Source organism: Ornithodoros turicata, chromosome 1 (assembly GCF_037126465.1).
Source record: "Ornithodoros turicata isolate Travis chromosome 1, ASM3712646v1, whole genome shotgun sequence".
NCBI classification, from domain to species: domain Eukaryota; kingdom Metazoa; phylum Arthropoda; class Arachnida; order Ixodida; family Argasidae; genus Ornithodoros; species Ornithodoros turicata.
In genome coordinates, this window is record NC_088201.1 from 21,900,600 (window position 1) to 21,923,783 (window position 23,184).

The window sequence follows — 23,184 nt, forward strand, 5'->3', positions numbered from 1 at the left end:
ATTTTGTCGACTCGATCAGAACTCTGTATGGTAAGTTACGTGCTCGCTTCATACATTGAGGATATGATGAACGGAACCTTTCTATTTAAGAAATGAAAGGCGCCCTCTACCAGCTTCTTTTTTTTTCTTCTTTCTTTTGTGGCGTACCTGCGAAGTACCTAAACAACGCGTATAGCTAGCGCTCTTGCGAGAACGAGTGAGTGGTGTTTGGGAGACAGTTAATGTTTTCTAATTATGTCTTCAAAATATTTTGCAAGCGCCAGTGGCTTTACTTTCGCTGCTCTTAGCTCGCTTTGTTTCCATAGTCTTTGTGGCCAACTAACCTCGCGCAGAAGACAATCTGAAGGTTAGTGTAGGCTTTTGTTTGTGCTGAGAATGACAAAAAGGCTCCGAGTTACCGTGAGGATGCTTCCAAGGTCTGAAGATGTGGCGACGAACTCATGTTGCATATATGGGCGTCACCGGTATCGCGAGGTCAGACGAAGGCAGTACTATCGCTGTGCAGACAGTGAATCGGACACTTTTTCGTTCGGACCGATAGTTCTATTGATATCAATGCAGAGATATGTCGCAGGAAGAAATCATGCTTCGACGTGTATAGTGCCATCCGAGAGAACGGCTTTGCAAAAATATCAAAAACTAGACGTATAGCTGGTTAGAAGTTTAGGAGATGATTGCAGATGTCAAGAATGAATCTGAGAAAACTTTTGATGTTTGTGGTACAGGGAAGGATAGGTATAGTTTTGCGAATTTAGAGCCAGTCGGCTAGGTAATCATGTTGAAAGTATATACTGCGCGTTCTTCTCGAAAGAGGGGCACCATCTGGCCCAAGCCGCAAAATGTAATGAGAGCGCGAATGCAAATGGGTGGATGTATGACTACAGTGTTTCTTTCTTTCTTTCTTTTTTTGCGTTTTATCCTTTACTGACTGCATCAAATTGAGTTACGCTGATTCGCTGATTATAGTACACCTGCCAATTCCTCATCCTTCTACATTGCGTTTGTTCGGGCGTGGAAGCTCACACTTTCCTATACTCCGCCGTGGAGGCTCGTGAATCAGTTTCGTGGGCGACCGAAAAAGGAAACTTTCTTTCTTTAGTACTGGACTGTCCTGGTCGAGGGCGAAATTACTAGCCAGTCGACTAGACGATGGCCTATTGTATGCATATTGACCTCCTCACCTGAATACTTCCTCTGGGAACTATTGCAGTTCGGCCGATTTATAATATACGAGGTCAAAAGAGGTCCTAAGGTGATTTCTAACGTGTGTCCTTTTGCCCTTTTCGCGGTGTAACGTTAACAAACAACACGCCCACACCCACTGAGAAAGGCTCTGCATGGCTGACGTGAAAATATGTCCAGGTATGCGCGTCCTACGCGCACTTTCAGGAAGCAGATGGTCTATAGAGTTCTGTGGGAGGCACCAGACCGGAGGAGCTTCCTCATTATGTATTAATGCTTCTTTAAAGCGGGGATTCTCGTATCATCGTGGGCACAGGACGAGATTCTTGCAGCTCTGTTCTCGTGGTTGTCAGAACATAGAGAGTCCTCGTGTGTCGAGGAAGCTCTTCTTGCCCGGAGCGTGGGTTCCACCCCTTGCGAATCGCTGGGTGTGCCGTTGGCGCCTCTCGTTGTTGGCATATGACTGGACGCGTTAATAGATATGCTGCAGTCAAGTGAACGCAATTCTACCCTAGAAACAGCCAAGCACACTTCTGAAACGTGTAGGTCGATTCCGACTCTGTCTTCACATCGAAAAGCGGAGTCGCGGAGTGAAAAACTACGCGAAGAGGTGTGTCGGTGATTTTTTGTTCGTCATTTATGAAAACTGTCTGCTTTCAAAACCCAACATTACGCTAGAAATTAGTGTATTAATTTTGTTGTACAACATTGAATAAAGTAAGGCCAGGTATCGAAGCAACTTCTATGTGGTCGATAAGAGCTCAAGCAGTGCCAGTACCGCACTGGAACATCGCTTGAGCTCGAAAGATTGAAATATTGTGGCAGTCGTTGAAAAAGCCAAATAGCAGCAGGAATCAAACCCACATCTTTTGATCACCGGTCCAATGCGCGCCAGCCATTATTACGCACCACTGGCACAGCTACTTCAGGGTGTCTCATTCAACGAACAAGACACGCGCTCATTACATTATCTCCTACATGTTTTCTCACACGTACACAACACAAGAAGAGGCAGCGGTATCTGGTGAGCATCATAAAAAGTAACTGTTCTGAGGCTGGAACTTACGGACTGACAAACACAACGCAAGCCTCAAGGTTCCTAATGGCATCTTCGACTGGCAGCCACCGATCGCTCTATATAGAGCGATCGGTCCAAGCTCTCTTGGACTGGTCAAAACAGGGCGCTCTGACAACAGCTTCGGCAGTTGTTTCTTTTTTCCATCTTCTTTCTTCCTCCAGCTTGGAGCGCTCTGGCTTAGAGCATTGGTACCGCCAGTCGAAGATGCCATAAGATTTCATGCTCTATAGGCACTTTGTTTGTCAGTCTGCGTGTTCCAGTCTCAGAGCAGTTATACTTTCTACCAGCGGCATGGCCGAACGGGTTAAGGCATCCCACTCGTTGGTGGTAGCCAAGGTCGTGCTGAAGACTGGGAGGTGGTGGGTTCGAATCCTACCACCGGCTGTGCTGTCTGAAGTGTTCCCTGGGTTTTCCCAAGTCTTTCCAGACGAATGTCGGTACAGTTTTCCTGAAGTCGGCCCAGGACGCACACTAACCCCCTGTCCCCCTCTCCTTCCTTCTGTCCCCTCTCCGTCTGTCCACATCTATACGCCACTCATAGTCATAACTGCTTCGCCGCGCAAACACGGAATCAAAAAAAAAAGTCATACTTTCTATCGCTACACACAAGAAGATTTCTGATTTTTGAGAACCCTTTCGTGATATCAAGATGCCAGTCGCCTGCACCATGTACAACTCCACCAGTCTCGACTCTCGAGCACTAGATGTCAGATGTCGTTTCATCTTATGCCACCGGTTGGAATCGTTCACTTGCAAGATGCCCGTCTCAGAGTCGGCCAAGCGTCCATCATCGTGGACCGGAGATATTTGCACCAAAGAGAATCCCTCGAAAACATTTAGGGAACAGAAGCTTCATTTTTCTCTTATTATTACGCTAGCAAACAACTACTTTGTACCGGAAGTACCGAGTCATAGTACTCACGCCTGTGCTGTATACGCTGCGCGAAAAGGGTTACATATGTTGTTGCTACAAGCTGTACATGGGCTTGCTCGGGAAAGAATTCACCCTGGTAATCGATGCCCTAACCCGAAAGTCTAATGAGAAGGATCTTGTTCAAGACTCTACGCCTGCACCTGCTGTCACCGGTAATCTATTATGACTTTTTTTTAAAATTCTGCTTAATGTTGTGATCGCACCTATTCGCAGCAGATGATTGCATACGCTAGATTTGTCGAGCAGCACACACTGCATGGTATACCAAAGGTCGCATACCCTTTACTGCAGACCCTGCCTCTTCCTCCAGTAAAGAAATGCCTCTTTCACTTTCTTTTCTCCCTTTTTTTATGTCCTTACGTCATTTTCTCTTTTGAACTGTGTGAGACAGCAGAACCCTGGACGTTGGCCAACATATAACTATGCCTGTCTCATTTCACTAGCGATAATACCACGTGGAAGACCTCGCTCGGTCTGTGAACAAGTGCAGTAGCGATTAAAGGAAGAATGTGATATTACCGATTGCGCCGCTTGTTTTGATCAAGTCCTATATAGTGTGGACAACTACGAAGTGCACTTTGTGCAATGAATGGAAACTCTGTAGCATAGATACAAAACATGTTGTCGTCAAATAGGGCTGGAATGCGACACCAGAGCTTTATGCAATAAGACTGCAGGTGCGCGCACGGTACAACTTGGACACCTGCTTGGCGAAGATGGTAGTTGCTGGAATCCTCGAAGTTAATTGCAGTTTGTATGCCAGTCGGCGCAAGAATCCACGAGGATAAAGCAGATCGCGTGCTATATCCGAATTCCCCGAAGGGTGTACACCGAATCGTTTACGCGGCTGACTTTCACGTACGAGGAAGGTAACTCCTCTTTAGCTCAGTTCGCGCTCAAAGAAGGTGTCGCGAAGGCTTCGCGTTAGCGGTTTCACGTTCACGGTCTCTGATCGGAATTGGGGGCGCACTGCTGGAGGTGAGACGGCGCAGCGAAAAGGTGCCAGGCAGATAGCGCTGTGTGTGGCATAAACGCCCATCGCGAGTAAATTCCCGCTTCCTTGGGGTAGATTCTTCATCGGTAGGGTTCCGCGTTCTCGGCATTTGTTCCTGCGATTCGTCGGGCATTTTTCGGCATTTACATGTTTCGTCAAATTCGGAAGTTCGGGGGGGGGGGGGGGGGGCTTGGTCTCATAACGTCACAACACGGAATTCCTGACACCCTGCCCGACCTCTATGTATGAAAATAAAGGGGGGCGTTGTGTCCCGGCCCTCTCCGGCAGATTGAAAACTCTCCGCCTATGCGGTGGTACATGGAGACGTGTCTGTCGTGTTCGAAAATCCACTGAGCACAGTCATACACATCGAGCGCACCCGACGCGACTCTGAAGTGATGACGAAGTAAGGACATGGATCAAAGAAGGACTGGTCGAATTCTTCATTGACAAGATGAAAAAACTGGTTCACCATTGGGATAAATGTATAGCTGTATAGTGACTATGTCGAAAAGTATATGTATACGCTCTTGTAGCCAATAAAGTGTAAGAGGAACGTGAGGCACAGTGAGACGAAAAAGTGTGTCGATTTTTTGTATTTTTGTACAGGAAAGAAAACTTTGCACTTGAAAATCCACTGGCTAGTTAAATCTTGTTTCATACTGGTCATACAAAATAAACGTTATTTTTGAAGAGATACTCCGACAAATTGCGAAAATATAGACAGCCAGCTCTTGTAACTGTGTGTGCCTCAAGCTCGGGCAGACTGTTACTTCCAGTGGGGGAGTATGACATCAGGAGCATACAAGGAATTAATAGGTGCAAAGTCAACTTCGAACATGTAGGTGTGCTCGGGGTGTGCTCAGATGGCGGGATCTACCGTGGGCGCACAATTGCTCCCATTTAGCAGTGCCATATCGGGAACGTCGGGATCGACAAACGAATTCGGCCTTTTCTTGCTTTGCCTCAGAGAGCTAACTTCGTATTCCCCCGCGGCGTTCTCTCCTGTCAGAACCCCGACTTTATGTAGAAGCCGTACTATTTACCACCCTTGGAGTACACTGCTTCAATGTACCCCATGTGCTCCCGTAACACCGTGCCCCATCATCACACAGCTATTGAGATGCGCGTATCAGCACGTGGCTGAGCGCGAGCAAACAGCATGCCATCTTTTGATTCTAATTCTGACTGATTCCGCTTTCATCTACTACAGTCATAGCGCGTAGGATTCAAGTCACTTAGTTGTTGTATACAACAAAGAAATGTCATCAAAATATTTTTTCCTCGTGGAAATCCGTCCGTCAATACGATTTGCCTACCGATTGCCGATTGCTTGCCGATTTGCGTGAACTGGTGACGATGTTGCTCTGTTTGACGGACACAGTTACAGTTTCTCTTTTCTAAGGTTCGCGAATGAGGCAGATATCGGCAATGTTACACTCTACCCCATGCCTCACTGTGCTTTGCCTCATGCACGTTGCCCTGTTTTCGGCCATTTTTTTGTTTCCGTATCTCTCTTCGTTTGCGCCTTACATGCGACTATGCATTACTTTTCAGCCGCCCCTCGTATTTTGTGGTGGACTGGAGTATATCCGCATTTCGAATTCTGGAAAGAGAAGGAAGAAAAGACCCTCTTACTTTCTAACGTTTCGCAGTTCGTTGTAGAGTAGTGCTTGTGAGTTGTGACACTTGAATGGCTAAAGCAGAATACCCGTTTGTTGGGCGAAACACCCTGTATGTTTAATTTGTTGAGGAAGTATGGACGCTCTTTGCCGAAAGCGATGTGTTTTGCATATGGAGTGTTTGCTAGGGTATAAAGAAAAGTAAGGTATATAAAGATTTGAGAGCCTATAACACTATCTGGTTGTTAGTGTAGCGACGCTTTTAAAGGCTTATTTGACTAATTAGCGATCTAGAACGATGAGAGGGCTTCCCACTGCGGTCACTTTCCACTTTTTCCTTTGTATAAACTTCCGCGCATTAACAATGTCTCCCGCGAGTATGTGTACGCGATAAGATTTGCAAATTGTGTCAACTGTCCTTTAGCCGTCGACGACGCACAGATTCTTTAGAAGGCGGAAGTTGCAATGAAATACAGCTTCAGGCGTCGTGTTTGTCACAGGCAACAACATACTCCGGTCCAGACGCGAAACGGTTTCAAAGCCTCGAGGAAAATGGGACGAACGTCAACAGTGTAGCGAACAATGGGCGTTGCGCTTCTATGGCCACTCTCGCCGGACGCTGCCGATCTGCATTTCAATCGCTCGCGAGACCGCAGAAAACACACTATAGGCTATGCGGATTCGCCTTTGCAACGAAAGTGTGAAGGCGTGTTGTGGGAACGAATGACCTAGACGAGTGGGCCGCTCAGAAACAAAATTGTAAAGAGCTCCCGGAACATAGGAACAGCCGGGACTGGTTAGGAGAGTCAGATGAAGGTTACTGATTTCAGCGACTTTCATTACACGAGAGGCGCGCTTTTTTATTTTATTTTAGTATTATGATTATTATTTTGTGACTGTGATCACTCCAATACTCTTGTTTGGCTTGCTTGTTTCGTCCGGAAGTAATACTTTCCGTGCTTGATGAAAACCATCATTGTGACGCGGGTTCGAACCCCCGCACGGGCTGCGCTGTCTGAGGTTTTCCCTGGGTTTTCCGGCAGACTGCTTTCCAGACGAATGTCGGCACAATTCTCCCCGAAGTCGGCCCAGGACGCATACTAACGCCCTGTTCTCCCACTCCTTCCTGCTGTCCTCTCTCCATCTGTCTCCACGTCTGTACGCCGCTCATAGCCACAGTTGCTTCGCGGCGTTAACACGAAATTTAAAAAATAAAATACAACAAAAATCATCACTGTATGATGCGGTCGCAGAACAGCCATGGGTGTCGAGGCACGTACAGCCGCTCTCAGACTTATTCCTAACGCGCGTGGGTTGCGTAGAGATGCCCAGCACCACGTAGTGTTAGCCTCCGCGTTTGCGACTGCGTCCTAGATATATGTCCGAGACGAGGTTGAGGCACACACCGCCTAACGACAGTGGTTCGGCATGCTCAATTGCACGGTTATCGCATCTAGAATCACTATCTGCATGGCGCTTGCGCTCACACCACCCACCGGCTGCGGTGCAACCTGTCCCCAAACGCAAGAATTCAACGCTTCGCGGAGCTGGCGCGTTCCGGTTAAGTCTGGCGGCGGCTGTACGTTGTTGTTTCACTAGGGCAGTGCTTTACTCACCTGCACCTTCCAGCTGTTTCGCAACTGTAACCGGCGGTAAATACGATAGAAAAAGAATGTTTCTCTTTTTTTTTTTTTTTTGTTTCCTGTTCAGTTTGTGATCAGATTCTACGGTTACCTAACATCTCTTCGTCAAAACAAAGTTGATCCTGGGTTCAGCGGCGCCGCGGGCAAGTGATGAAGGAAAAGTCATCATCCCCTTTTGGCTGTCGATCTGGTTTAGTTCGGGCTACTGTAATTGGAGCGCCACCGACTCGATATTTCAAGCTCTGTCGAGGTCACATGAGGCTTATTACTGTCCAGGACAAGCACTGGTCCATCTGTCGTGCAACGCTATTATTGATATTTTTATTTTAGGATAATTGCGTTGTATGTCGAATTACGCTCGTGTACGCCCGATACCAGCGGAAAAGTGTTCGTAAGGGTTATCGAAAAGAGCTCTTCTATCGCCCCTGCATAGTCTAGCTGAAAGTAACGTTGTGCCTCTTAAACCTTTTGTGGACTATTCGTAAATTAGTGACCTGACGTGGCAAATGCAAAGGTACGAGCCTAGTTAACGAAAATCGAAACATCTTGAGCCGCAAAAAAAGAAGAAGAGAAAAGAGAAAAAGAAAAGTGTGAGAGTCACAGACATTGCCGAAAGCATTTCTCGACAATGGCATTTAATTTCGGGGGTGCGACAGTTCCAAATTTGAGGCACCTATCTCGTTGCCTGCTTGTGACTTTTTAATCTTATATCGTTCACTCGCTGTCTTCCGTATTTTATGTGATCCGATGAAGCAGCAAAAACGCTCCTTCTCTACGGTATTTCGATTATTCTGTATCACAGTTGGGGAAATTACTATGCATCACTCATTAGTTTCGTGAAGTAATGCATTACTTTTTAATCCTTCGTGCCTAAAGTCAGTATACTTTCATCAAGTAACGACATTACTTTGGCATTACATTTTCCCGTAAGTTTATATCACAGTCCCATGTGGTGTTTGAAGCGCGTGCTGCAAAGAGACGTGAACGTGATTCGTATTTACTTTGTAAGACATTACAGGTGATAATAATTGGAGTTTCTGCAAAATCGCTACATCGACTTCGTCGAGAGATGAGAGCAGTATGCTTAATCTAAATGAAGAATCGTAGATAAGATTAAGTGCAGCGTATAGAAGAAGTTGGTGTTCACAGACTTCGTCTTTGTGACTTGGTCGGGGACGAAGGTGGCTGGAATTAGGCAGCGTGGTGATTGTCCCTGCCTGTGTCAGGCGCAATTTATAACTGCTGGCTTCAGACATGCGTGAATTTTCAATCCAAGTAATGAGTAATGTCATTACACATTAGCCGACCAAAATGTAATAGTATTACGTTATTCATTACTCCTCTACAAAATGTAACGCATTACTAATACCGAGATGTCATGCATTACTCTCCATCTCTGTTCTGTAATGCTGATAATATTTGGGCGGTTTTTCCTGGCAGTAGACTGGACTGTGTGTGTGTGTTTTCTTCATTTTTTTTTTCAGAAATACAGAGGTTATGCAATGCACACACTGTATGCACGTGGTTGTTGTTGTTGAGCGTATTTATTCACAAAAAATCCTTCCTAGTAGTTGTCTTTAACTATGCGTAAGAATAATGTATGACGTGCCTAAACCCTGCAAAATCAAACAGCGGTATATCCAGAAAAATGAAAGTTATATAAGCATTCTTAAACTGAGATACCGTTGAAAAATGTGCTTACTAAGAAGTGCTACTAGGAAATGTTAAATTGATTCAACTTGAAACAAAGCGCGCAAGTGACCCAAGTGACACTTAAGACACAGGCTATACGTGCGCAGTGACCATGTTTAGACGTTTGTTGCAGTAGCAACAACACCTTTCGTCTTAGCCCTCACCATGTGGTTGGATACATATTTTTAAATGTCCTCAGTAAGGAAATATATCTACGTGAAAACCGCGTGCTGATTTAATGTGGTGCGTGATACGCCCTTTCGGAATGTAAGGCTCGTTGAGATTTTTGAGTATGCTCACAGACGTGCCTTTCTGCGTTCTTTACGGCTTCGCTACGCGCCCTTTCCCTTCGCTTGGACCATCCTTCGTACACTGAGATTCGACGAACCCTCCGGTGAGCAAAATGAATTCACGAGCCGATCACGTGTGGCGTCGATCGGCGTTATACCCCGCACCGCGGAAAAAACTAATTATATTCGAAGCCATCGCACAAATTCTGCCCCGATAACAATACAAGCTGTAAGCCAGATATTTTTTATAGATAATGGTAAATACTAAACCTGTATTATCTCCCGCCTGTCTATATTTACATTATATCAGAACGTATAATGCGCGCGCGTACGAGGACACCTGCATGCGGGACGCTGACCTTCAGGGACACATGCTCATTATAAATACAGGGTCTCGCCGTCTCTAAAGTGAAACTCGGTTACGACGACACGGCGTGGCAGAAAAAGTAAATTGTTCACAGGACCTGGCGGCGTGGATGCATAAAATAGTCCGTGCACGCCTCCAAAATAGTGTGTGGAAATTCGCTTAATGGGTAGGGGATATGGTATCTGCAGCAGGACCAGCTAGCAAGACAAAGCTGAGTGCCAGTGTGCTCATTCCACAGAATGACCCCGGAACAAAGGCTTTTTGCCGCTCATTTTACGGCTTCGTTTCCTGGTAGGTTATGATCATCACTCGCCGGACGAGCGCAAATAACGGTTATTTTTCTCGTAATTGTCCATGTTACCGCTTGCCCGTTGTTCACTTATGTGACGGAAGGGACACTGATATCCATAATACACTTCTCAAGCTACTCGGCCGTTACTGGGGAGTGTCACCTGTTCTTTACCCTATGTAACGGACACGAATGTTATTACGATTTGCTCGGGATATAATACCATTTCACCATGGTCGATGGGATTGTGTGCAAAGTCTGTTATTACGATATCTGGGTCCCACGATATGCACGTGAGACATATTTGCTGCGGCTGGCATTCAAGACGAGCCTCGATTGCACGATAGCAACTGTCTGGTCGATGTTCGACGAGTACACTATCCAGTGGACCAAGCCGCAGAGGCTTCTATTTTTTAGTCCAACTCAAAGTACAGTCGGAAACCAGAAAATGCACAATGTAATAGTATCATTGAACTATAAGCATTGCTTACAGCTCCCCTTCCATAGCATCATGGAGATGTCAGACACGGCTAACGAATACTGGCTGTATACACACGATAACATTATCAGCTCACGTGCAACACACGAACCTAACCATCAAATTTGTTGTTGTATCTCTCGAAAAAGGAAACGAAAGCAATATGGGGGTACGACACCGAACTGAAACTACTATGCGACGAGTGCATCACCAAACCGAAAGGAAATGCGATTTGAGAGACACTTTCGACGTGCAACGTGTCATTCGTGTAAATTTTCACTGCGTTGTGCAAGAAAGGACCTATGTATGAGGAGAACAATCTATCTGGTCGTCCACAAATTCCTGTAGCATGTGGTATGGGACGTGGTCAGTCCGGCCTTTCATAAAGATGTATATGGGTGTTCCACCGCACTATTGGATCATGTACTATTTCTCGTATAGTCATGAATGTCCGAGGTCCCCTGAACATACGCCCTCGAATGGCATCTGAGAATTTCCGCTGCCAATACAACTGTTCCAAGGCTGCTCGACAGCACTTTAGGAATATATTTTCCACTGAGATACTAACTTCCACTCTCCCATGCATGTGCGCTAATCGTGCCGGCTCTTGTTGTTGGTCTCGTTCAAGATTTGAATGAATAGAGCTATGCGTATCTTGAGCAAGAGACGTTGTTGCGCTACTTGGTGCATAGCTGAACATAAAGGTAGAGCTACATGGACATCAACGCAGAGGACTTGACGAGACAAGCGCTTGTCCCCTGTGTGTTGATGTCCATGCAGCGCTACCTTTATGCTCAGCTATGCGTATATTCACGGGTTATTTAAAGAGATCTGGAAAGTCATTGTCACCAAAATAAAGCTGCTGCATTTTATTTTACTTTATTATTTTTGCTGGGGGGGCTCGTAAAATCTCAGCGTGTCGAAACTTTTTTCAAGTGGTCCAGAGCTATTTCTCAATTACATTTGCAATTTTATCACGCGATGGCAATATGATTGCACATTTATCCTAAAAATATTCGAACTTCAAACTTTTATCATTAGACTCGAACAGAGGAAAATCCAGCAATCCGGTAAGAGTAGATTGAGGCAGGAGCTTCAGATCGGGGAGCCACCGATATTCCGAACAGAAATTGTTCTACTGGGCGCCCAGCAAAAGAACAGTCGATGTTCAGAATACCGGCGGCGCCCGATCTCTAGGCTTCTGCCTCATTTTAGCATTGAAGGTACGAAAGAAAGCACTTAAAAGATTTCTTATTTCGGAGAATTCCACTGCGGAATAAGAAATCGCACCGTCCGATAAGAGCTCGGTACTCTGTGGAAGCATGGCAATAGATGTTGATGATGTACTCACAGCCCAGGACGCGAGCGCTGAGCTTCTCGCGAGCATGGTGGGGTACGTATATTCCGTGGTTTCCTCCGGGTAGATGCGCCACTGGCACGAAGTACTGTACAACTGTGTCTCTGAAGCTTGCTTGAGGAGAACCTGTTGGCACGAGTTACCCTCGCCTGACGTCACGTTTTGCGGCGTCCCTGGCGGTCGGAATGCCGCATTTCCCGTTTGTTACGCGGGGAAGCATTTTCACTTTACCGGGCCAATGAGGAGAAACTGAATGACAGAAGCACCGTCGGCTGAGTAGACACTGCGTGAGCGGAACCAGATAGTCATCTTGCAGCGGAGACGCTTTGTGGCCCACATTCAATGATATTTGGGTTCGCTATTAATGTGCCACCCGTTGTCATATTGAGATCAAGAGCTGTGGAGGAGAATGCTGCCATTGTGCCCTCGTCCGTCTGCATTTGCAGCAAAAGGAGGAGTGCGGGTACGGGTATATACGGTTTCCAATAGGTGCAAGGTGGTTTTACGACAGGAGAGGCTTTCGCAGAAAAGAGGGGTGTGCAAATTAGCACCACATCGACGATGTTGCAAACGTTTTTGGTGCTCCCTTAAAGGGGTTGGGACACTTTCATGGATGTGGTTCATTGCGTTACGGACGCATTGTACTGCATGCCAGAATGCTGATGAAAAAATAATTCTTCTTCTGCGTGTCGTACTTAGCGAGATACAAGCCTTCGAACACACTCCCGAGCAAATCGCAGACGTCACAGAGCTCAGAGTTGCGTCCATCCCTATTGGCAGGCGTAAGCACGCGACTTCTCGTGCGCTGCCTCACTGGCGGCGTCGGTGAGGGCTGTGATGTCAGATGTCTATTTTCTCCGCTTCTGTTACCCTCTTCGATGTGAAACTTTCAAAGCAGGTTCACATCGATGCAAAGAACCGTACTTTACGTCTAGCTGGGATAACGTGGGATGACCTGTCGCAACCCCTTTTCGGCATTTGCCAAAAAACACCCCTCGAATTTTTATTTTTTTCAAGTTCGGAATATTGCGAAAAAATACGAATATGCAGTACCATGTCAGCTGCCATTCTTTGAATAGGAAAGATAAATCCCCGTTGGAATGCCCCACTTGTGGACCGTAGGTCGAGCCTGGCATTAGAGAGTTTTAGTACATCGTACGCTATCGCCTTTGCATACGTAAGGGATAGCGTTGGTGGTCCCGCGCACGCGCAAAACGTAAACAGAGCCTCGCGCAGTGCTCAGAACCACCACGCTATTACTTACGTACGCCCAGGCAATAGCCAACATTGCACTAAAACTCACTATTATCTTCGGACGGGGCCCTTCTTTGGTTGTGCTTCAGCACTTATAGAAAGATGACCTGGTTGTGAGGTCTGTTATCGCCAGGAAATGTTTGGAATTCCCAAACGGTTCCAAAATCCGATCACTGACTCCCTAGCCTTTTAGTTCGACTTTGTACTCTCTGAACTCTTCTGGCTACGCCCCTCCAATAACGACTTAGACTCACCCTTGTTTCCGTTCAACCCAGCAAGACCTTCGTGTGGAGTTGTATATAGATGCCCGCATTCGGGCATTTATTTTCGCTGCCGAAATACAGCTGCCGAAAGAATCCGATTTTTAGTGAACCATATAAATGCCGACAAACACCCCCCGAATTATCTTGAAAGAAAATGCAGAAAACCACAAGCCCTACCTATATCGTAGACAACACAGCCTTGTATGCGCTTTGGAATTCTGTACAGTTTTGCGAAATCTGAACGTACAGGAGGAAACGTTCTGCGCGGTCCACATTTGAAGAACTAGAAGATTAAGAGCTTATTGGCTGGGCACTGGCTTTGCTGTCTGGGTGTTTTCCCTGGGCTTTCCTCAGACGGGTGCCTTTAAGACAAAAGTCGGCACAGTGCCATGTGAAGTCGGCCCAGAACGCACAGTACCCCCTGCGATAGTCGTGACGTTGGCCGCCTGAGCGTGACCGACTATATGCGGCAAGCAGTTCCATCATCACCACCTCCATCATCACCTTCATCATCACCACCTTGAAGTTCAACATGGTGAGAACGCGACAGGGACGAGACAACCGGCGACACTGACAGCGTTCGTGAACGCTGTCCGTTTCTGTTGTCTCGTTCCTTTAGCGGTCATTGGATGATCATTGCAAGAAGTTTCAGCGAAGGAAGCGAAATAGGAAACGACACGTGAACGACAGTTAGTATTAGATTAGTGAGAGTACTTTTACTCGCGGGACAGTGTCTCAGAATTGTGGCTCGTGCTGGGACTATAGGGGAATAGTAAAGAAGTCGACTATAATGCTGTGACAAGAAATTTGTTCTAGCAGACGAAGGTGCTAGGTCGCTAGATGCCAAAATCCTGTACCATGCAGTCTGCTGAAGCAATGCTTGATTTCAGGGCAAGTTAAGATCTATCCGTTCAGGACAACTGGAATTATTCACCAATGTGGACCATTGAAGAAGGAACATATATGATTATCCTGGATACAGTTTCCTTACAGCTTGAGATTGTAGGCCAGCGCAGAAGTGGTGTATACCTATTTGAGACATAACGTGCACAAAATTTGTATGGCGAGACAGTACAGAAACGCTTACGAAAAGAACAGCAAATGGGCACCGTGACTCTTCCGTTAGCTTGAGCTGTTGGAAAATATAGCGGAGGCTACTTTAGTCGTTCGAATTTTTATGTAACTGTGATGGACTTCAATAGACGTAGTTCATTGCATCATGTACGCATTCTACTGCACGCCAGAGTATTGAAGAAAAAGAATAGTTTTCGAACCGGTGCAGTAGTTAGCCAAATACAGGCCCTCGAGCAAACCAGCCCTTCGAGAGCTGACATGAGAGGAGCGACATTCTCGCCCATTCCTATTTCCCCTCGTAAGCACGTGATCTCTCCCGCGGCCCCATCACTGGAGGAGGTGCCCGCCTGCAGTGATCTTATAGCCAATGGAGGTTCGATAATCGCGGTGCCGATTTTCGACGAGTTTATTGCCCCCTCTGGTACAGAACATGAATGCAGATTCACATGTGTACAAAGAATGCTGAATGTGTAATGTGTCCTGTGTGTGTCCCCAGCAATTCCGACATTTTACTCTCACTTGGTCGAAACTTTTGAACTATATGTTGAACTCCATTATCATCTCTGTTCTTCTTTGTGCATCATCTATTTGTTTTTTCATCATCTCATCGTCTGTTTCTACTTTCTGTGTGTAAGTGTACTGGGGTAGCCTTCGTCGAAACTCATCTCGCCATTTTTTTCTTTATCACATCACATCACAAAGAACCCATCTTTTACGTCTATCCGGCATAACTTGGTGGCTACTCGTTACAGTTCCTTCTAAGGTGTTACTTGTTTCAGAGTGTCTGCAAGTGTGTTAATCCTTTTTCTCCCCCCCCCCCCTCTTTTTAGTTTCGAGCCTGGCGCCCCGAACCTCGCCACGTGCCTTCTGCATCAAAAGCTTCAGGTAAGTTACGGTTCTCCAACTCTTTCTGGCGAACTTTGCACACAGCACGGCGGAAGCATTCTAGCAGTGAAGTTCACTGTGAAGGTCTCATGGAAAGGGGGGCACGTACTTATCACTGAACTCAAGAACAGGAAACAACAAATGGATGGTTTGATCGCGTTCGTTGTTCCGCATGCTGTGTACAGGAATATGCGAGTGTATGGAAGTTTGGGCGATCGTAACCAGACATCAGGTGAAGTTATATCCGGGGTATTTTGTGGTTCAAACTCGCTTGTGTTTCCTCTAAATGCCTGTCAAAAGTACTCATTTCGATTAGGAGACTTCACGACATTAAACGTGCCAAATTCTTCTTCTTCCGTGTCGTTTTACAGATGCTGAACTGCTGCATAGAACGCAAAATGAAAAGAGAACGCAGGCAGCAGGTGGTGGAAAGCGGTACTCAAATGAGATCCGGATCCAGTGAAAGCGACGAGGATGAGTTTTACGAATGTCCAGATGAATTCAGTGTCGAGGCAAAGAAAGATTCAAATGCCACTAAGCGTGATCCCTCAAGCGCAGGTATATTGATATTGGATATGGTACCGTTGCATGTGTCGTGTATTGATTATGTGTACCCAGTGGCGTAGCCAGAAGTTTTTTTTTTTTTTTTTTTTTTTCGGGGTTCAACCCCCCCTCGAAATCTTCCCTTTGGTAGTGCATCTGGGTTGAGAGAGGGAAACGAGGAGGAAACGCTCCTCCCTATGTAAAGTCCCCATTGAACGCCTCCCGAAATATTTTTCTGGCTGGTGTGTATCCGTTTGTAAAATGAGGAAGTAGTGTTCCATGTCCCGTTGGTCACTACCATCCCCAGAAAGTGCCGTCAATGTCCCATAGCAAATTTGTTCCTGGGGTCACTCCAGAGCCCGAGGTCTTAATGTATTGTGGAACGTTTGTGATTACCCCAGGACCAAGGGCTACCCCAACCGTCCCATAATACATTAAGACCTCAGGCTCTGGGGTAACCCTGGAACAAATTTGCAGTAGGGCCGGGGTAACCCAAGTAGGTCCTCAGACAGCACTGTCGTATATCTGTATGTACTGCTGGGGTCCTGTGAGCAGTTCCTCAGATTCTTTGCGGGCCACATCGCGACCTTTGTCACAACCCAGGACAGGTTGAGGTGACGCCAGGGACTCTAGGGCTAAGACCTAGGGGTAAGGGTTCCTACAGTAACACCAGAAAGTCTGGGTGTACCACAGAACATTTCAGGGTAAGCACATGGTTTGTTAGGGTATCCCCAGGACGTCTTAGGGTAACCGAGGACGTCTTGGGCTTACCCCAGAGTTCCTTGGGGTAGCCCTATGGCGTCTTGGGGTAACCTTAGGAGTTGCTGGGGTTATCTCAGCAGAACCTCAGAACTTCTGAGGTAACCTCAAGATTTTCTGAGGTTACATCAGACCTTTTTTCAATGGGGAAGGTCGCTTTCGACAGGAATATCCATGTATAAAGATGGTACATTGTTAAAAGCGGATCTGTATTCTACCCAACAGACGGATTTCTTTTACTTGCAGAGTCCAGTGAACGTGTTGGTGAAGGAATACTTCGTCAGTGCGGGAATATGACTTTACTGGGGACGTCCAAACCACTATTCATACCAGTAACACAGGTGCGCGCCACTACTTTCTGAACTCTTTTGATACCACCAGATATACTCAGTGCACTGCATTGTAGTACACATATATTTTCTAAGTAGGACCCTGTACCGATGACCGAAGATATGCTAGAAGAGCACGCTGAGGCCCTAGTGCAGTTGGGGAGCAATCCGGAAGGTGCAGCTCTTCGAGCACGTATGCAGAGTGCTTGCCTTCTCTCAGATATGGAAGCCTTCAAGGTGCAGCTCTACTTCCATAGGATATGTCTGTGATTAAAAATACCGTGCATGATCTCAGTTGTCTCGCGACGTAAACACCCAATTATCAATTATCAATCAAAAATACCGTGCAGGCAGTACTGCTGGGGGTCGGGCGACTTTGGCTTTAAGGGGTGTCTTCTAGGACAGTATGCCAATGCTCACGCAATAGAATTCAACCAACTCCCTAAGGAACGCCTTTCCATTTCGCATCGTTGCAAATCATTCAACTCTGTTGGAAGACTTTCAAAACCTGTAAAAGTTCATGAAAACGGTAACTGGACCGTTGTCCTTTAAAGGGAAGAGTTATCCAAGCATGACGTCCCGATACCCGACACGGAACAGGTCTTCATGACGTTTCTCGGATGGGAGGAACCTTGGTGACCAGTAATGTTTATAGCGCAATAGGATGGTCGTGAACCTCGCGAAGCGTAAAAGCACGGCGGCGGTATCTTTTACTGCCAAGGTACGATGGGAGAACGTGCAGGGAAAGCAAGAGATAGCAAAACGTAGCAATAGGGCCTTTAGTACGTAAACGAACGAGGATGGGGGAAGAAAATTACAGAGAGACCCGTTCAGTCTGGGACGTTCACATGCTCAGATTTTCTTGTCATTATGCTCTGTGTATTGTTGCAAAGTGTTAGCATTTCTGAGGCATGGTGTTTTCTATAGGCTGCTAACCCTGGAGCTAGCCTGGGAGATTTTGTTCGTTGGTACTCTCCTCGTGACTGGATTGCGGCCGTGATAGACGAAGTGTCTGGCGAGGTGTTACAGGAAGGCCACCTTAGTCCGCGAATGCAGCTGCCAGGGAACACATGGCAGGAAGTATGGGATACGGCGCGACCTGTGCCCGCGCATCGCCAGAAACGTCTCTTTGATGACACCAAGGAAGCTGAGAAGGTGAAGCACCATACGTCGCTTCAAAACGTTTATTCCCATCATCTTCCGATGTATTTTTTTTTTTCGCGTGTCTCGTCGTTTCATTGTTTCTTATTGCTTTCCCCATTGTTCGGACGTATTCAAAGTTGCTCAAGTTCTTCGTTATTTGATGCGTACTATACTTGATAAAAATTAGATTGCTGTAGGATTTAAAAAAAAATTCAGCCATATCCTGTAAATCCAGAATGATATACAATGGGCTGCAGAAGTTCGTAAGTTTTGGGTTATACGTAGCTTCACGCGAAACTATTCCAGGTGCTCCACTACTTGCTTTCCATGGGCCCTGCTTCCATTGCGAGCCAACTCATGCCAGTTCTGGTACATTGTGCTCTGGCACAAATTGTTCAAAAGGGTACGCATTATCAGCCTTCTCGCAGTATCTGTTATATTAGTACATCGTGCAAATTTACGTGGCATTATTTGCACGCTTTCTATACTCAAATCTCTCTAACTAGCTTCCAAGGGGCCTCCGTCTCTGGTTAGAACTCTGGATCAAACCATTACGAAGACCAGCGCACAGCTCAGAGGGAAAACGCCCAAGTACAAGGTATAATGCTGTTTCAAACGGAATTAGTTAATTGGTTTGCTCGAGGCACTGTTCGAAACACTACGATTACGCTTGCGTTTCAAAGGGTGCCGCATTAGAGGAAACACACACCAGCGGCATGGCCGAGTGGGCTAAGGCGTCCGCTCGTTGGTGGTAACCAAGGTCGTGCTGTAGACTGGGAGGTGGTGGGTTCGAATCCTACCGCCGGCTGTGCTGTCTGAGGTTTTCCCTGGGTTTTCCGAAGACTTTCCAGACGAATGTCGGCACAGTTCCCCCTGAAGTCGGCCCAGGACGCATACTAATCCCCCTGTCCCCCACTCCTTCCTGCTGTCCTCTCTCCGTCTGTCCACATCTGTACGCCGCTCATAGCCACTGTTGCTTCGCGGCGCTAACACGCAATCAAAAAAAGAGGAAACACACGGAGGAGCTCGCAGTCCCTTCGAAACCAAAAGGGCGCACTGCGGTCGTGTCGCTTCCGTGAACACTTTTCATTGTCATCGCCACTTCAAGATTGCCCTCAGCCTTGATACGAAATTCTGCATGTGGAACACATCTCGAGTTGTTTTTGGCCACGCTCAGGAAAGGAACAAGAGCTCTCCAGTAAGGCGCCAAACGAATACCTGGTCGATGGTAATGGTTTCCAACCGGTGTTGTTCAAATAAGTTCTTTCGCGTGATGGTATTTGTGTTCATTTACTTGGTGTGTGTGTGCGTGCATGCATGCATGCTGTACTTGTTGGTTTTAGTATCTAAAGGCCAACCTCCATGGAGCGTCTTTTCTTGCGATGAAGTTCGCGCTGCAAACTGCCGTGCGCGTTCCGCCGCCAGTTTGCGGACAGAACACATATTAAACATTGGACACGCTCAGACCTAGCACTGGGAACGAGGCTGGTAACGGAAGTGCAGCTGGTGCAGCAACGGTTGTTTCGCTTGTCGCAAGCCTTCTGCCGTGGCGCACCAACCTAACCAACGGCTTCGCCGTCTGTTAGCCTAACTGGCCTAACTAACCTAACCTCACTTGGAAATTTACGAATAACAGCGCAATTCAATACTAGCATACGCGCAACTTCCGGTTGGCCTCGTTCCCAGGGTCAAGATGGCGGCTTGTCCAGTGTTGAATTTGTATGGTTTCCCCAGTGCGCTGGCACCAGCTCCCTGCATGCGACGAAAAACCAGCCTTGCTCTGATGTCACTGTTGCTAGAGCACAAAGTGAGAGATTGGTGAAATCAGTCGTTCGAAAGCGTGCACCTAATGTCAAAAAGTTTACAACTAGATGCAACGTCTAAAAACGGTGTCCAGTAATGCACCGAAAGGCGTATTCAATACCGCTAAAGGAAAAGGAAAAGGTGTTTCTTGGCAGAGAATGCCTGGCACCGATGTTTCACCGCAGGCAGGTTTCAGATGCGACTGTGCTGGGAGGAGCATGGCGGGCCATCCCAGCCCTCGGCATAGTGAGACACAGTCAGTGGCGGATTTTCATCGGTTCTTCGATGTGGAGAACTATACGCGCATTATATTACTTGTGCTGACTACGTCATCCTCTTTCCTCTCTTCAGGAGGTTCTACGGTTGCTATACGACGCAGAAGTTGCCATAGTTCAGGGGGAAAGCTTGCGACAGAAATTCGATCAGATTCAGCACACTGAAGCGTCAAGTGCTGGAACTTCCGATAAGCAGCAGCCTTCGGCGGCTAAGCGCCGGCAGAGTTCGGGCAGCAGTCCAGAGAGCGAGTTCGAAAGCTTTGTCATGGACTTGCTTGACAAACCCGAGGTTGACGTACCTGGTGCTGGGAAGGGACCAGTTGGGAAGGTGCTCTCTAAGCTGTTTACGGATTCGCAGAAGGTGGGTAATGCACACCAGTTGTACAGTGGTCTGCGAAACATTTTCCGGAAGCAGACAACAGAACAGAGACTGTTCTTCTGCTGGTAGGGTGACCTATAGGAGAACAGTTTCTGCTCGAAATATCGTTCTCCGTTGGAGAGGTTTCGGACGTGGAATTTACTTTCGACTGTGGCTTTCGTGATGTTAATGAGTTGACGAGTTTCACTGGTAAGTTGGAGCACTAGTGGAAAACTTGCGAAACAGCTGAAGAACCCCTCGCAGACGACGCTGATGGCCGTTGCTTGGTGATCGAGCGTGTTTAATAGTGTTGGGACGAAATTGGTGGAAGAGTCTCTGCAGATTTTCCGGCGCTGTACACACGGACACGCTATGCTTCGTAACGTCAAAACGTGACATGAAATTTCTTAAGTGTCAGCCGCGTAAACGATCGGAAAGTCATAAATTCAACGTGAAAAAGTAATTGGTACAAAAATTGCCCTTGCAGGCTAATAAGAGCCGATTCCAGGGCGTCCCTAGTCAAACATTGTTTCGAATCGTTTGAATGTGAAGCTAGAAACCATGAAAGCATGTTTTCCCAGTGTCTCGAGTTCACTGTCCACATTAACGAGCACCTTCTGACATTTCTAGGTGGCTGACACAACGTCGGAAGTGGAACATATTTCCGAGTATAAATTTCCAGTTCCTGTTGGACGCGAGTACATTTTAAGGGCTCGTCATGCACGTCCCACTCCAGCTTCACGGCCCATGCCCCAGCGAATGTATTGTGTCATGGCAGGGAATGACTTCAGACTCGCTGGAGCATTTACGAACGATCTGGTATTTTACTAACTCTACTGTATCGCGGTGGTGGTATAAAATGTACATACTAACACAATAAAATGAATATCTATCTTGATCTCGAATACTTGTATGTAGAGCGTTTCCCAAGCAAGTACAGCATTTGTAATGGCTCCCGGTTGTAAGGCTGTGGTAAGCGTTATCTTCTTATTAAAGTTCGATATTCTCTGCTTGGAGATCGGAGCAGAAAATTATTTCTTTTTTCACTGCCGTGCTTGTCATACGACTGAGCGCCTTGTTCTCTACTAGGAGGAGGCCATGCACCGCGACGGTTCATGTTTGGTGATGTTGCCTGCAAGATACATATTTTACGAGATGATTTTTTACTGACTCCACGAGTGTATGGCGTATACTCTTCAAAATGTTGCGTGTGATGTGTTCAGTACGTAGTATTCGGCGGTGTGTCTGGGTACGCCATAAGCGATTTCTCGTCCATTCCGCTACTACGTATAGCCTCGCGATTTTGGTCGCGAAAAATTATTCAAATTAAAAGATTCAAGATATTCAGGTGGAGGCCGGGACCTCCACGTGCGGAGAAGCCGGAGATACAATGTCAGCAAAAGTAATCTGGCAGAACAGTGTCAACATGCGTGAGGATGACAGCTACACCCCTTGCCCGACGGGATTGTGGCAGGCAGCTGTCGATGTCATACATAGGTTCGCGTGTACATGTATAGCACGGCCCGTACCTTCCTTGTTCGCATCGCCGTGTGTTTAGGTTGCTGACTGTAGTGTTGCCTAACCTATCATTGCACTGGAGGGTGCTAACTTCGATCTTGCTAACTTTGCGGACTTTAGCGGTACGCTTTATCAGTTCTGTACATGTTGAATGCGAGTTGTGTGCTTTAGTACGCTTCCTCCTCATTAATTTCCTCCTCTCCAAAGTAATCGCAGAGTTCATGCCGATGCTGCTTAGGGGTTAACTTTGCCCGTTGTCGTACTGTGTACATCGCTCATGTGAATTGCACTCGTTGTAAATCTGTTGCAAATATAGATTGTTGAAGCAGCAGTGTACGTAGAGCTCGAGAGTCCTACAGACGCCAGGCGCATGAGTAGTTTTGATACGCATGCGAGGAATTCCGTGTTTACTCGCACAAGTAACGCACTTACGAAAACGTAGCGCCATAAAGAGGGTGCATTAACTACGCGATGAAAAAATGTGTACACTCCAGGTACACTCGACACAAGGTGCATTCGAGTCGGTGTCCCCGGAACCGGCAGGCGCTTCCTCGTCGTCATTCGAATCAGCTCCTTGCATACGAGGTCGTCATCTGTTCCGTCAAGCGCCGAAGAAATTTCAGTTGTTTTCACGGTGACGTCGGGAGACATGAGGTGCCGCGACAGAACGATCCGCTCACAAACCGTCTGTAGTGGCAGCATTATTCGTGAGATCGTGTTCCGCGGCCGTCATCCACGCCGTACATGCGTCGGACGTTCTCTCTAATGTGTTTCCAGAAATATCCGACGCTTGCATTGTACACCAAAATCAGTCCTGCCGGTATCACTGCAATGTCGGTCTGACACTCTGCGAGCTTCACTGGAACCGGTGCGTTTACGAAAGCATTCGACCTACGATTGGGAAACCGAAAATTACGTGAACAAAGGGAGCCTCATCGATCACGATCACGTTCTCTGCTCCAGATATCGAATGTTTTCATCTCATTGGCGGTCAGCATGGTCTGCACAGCACTTCCCCACTTCTACAAAACGTGACGCAATACTGGGGCGGGCT

General features: G+C 46.9%; 2 protein-coding genes across 3 annotated transcripts in view; one reads left to right on the plus strand and one right to left on the minus strand.

Moving 5' to 3' along the window:
- Window positions 1-21,510, plus strand: part of LOC135377633 (rab3 GTPase-activating protein catalytic subunit-like) — a 93,055-nt gene extending 71,545 nt beyond the window's left edge. Inside the window, exons 16-24 of the mRNA XM_064610201.1 lie at window positions 15,348-15,402; window positions 15,774-15,960; window positions 16,951-17,045; window positions 17,133-17,270; window positions 17,961-18,188; window positions 18,483-18,579; window positions 18,683-18,774; window positions 20,331-20,615; window positions 21,243-21,510. Of these exons, the coding sequence (XP_064466271.1) occupies window positions 15,348-15,402; window positions 15,774-15,960; window positions 16,951-17,045; window positions 17,133-17,270; window positions 17,961-18,188; window positions 18,483-18,579; window positions 18,683-18,774; window positions 20,331-20,615; window positions 21,243-21,443 (1,378 nt within the window). The 3' untranslated portion in view covers window positions 21,444-21,510. The remainder of the gene's footprint in view (window positions 1-15,347; window positions 15,403-15,773; window positions 15,961-16,950; window positions 17,046-17,132; window positions 17,271-17,960; window positions 18,189-18,482; window positions 18,580-18,682; window positions 18,775-20,330; window positions 20,616-21,242) is intronic.
- The window catches only part of LOC135377629 (uncharacterized), a 64,561-nt gene that overhangs the window by 9,344 nt on the left and 32,033 nt on the right, over window positions 1-23,184 (minus strand). Inside the window, exon 1 of one of the 2 annotated variants that reach the window (XM_064610193.1) lies at window positions 11,921-12,017. The exons of the other annotated variant lie outside the window; for it this stretch is intronic. The gene's annotated coding sequence lies outside the window, so the exon portion shown is untranslated. Of the gene's footprint in view, window positions 1-11,920; window positions 12,018-23,184 lie in introns of those variants that run through there. 2 annotated transcript variants of the gene reach the window in all.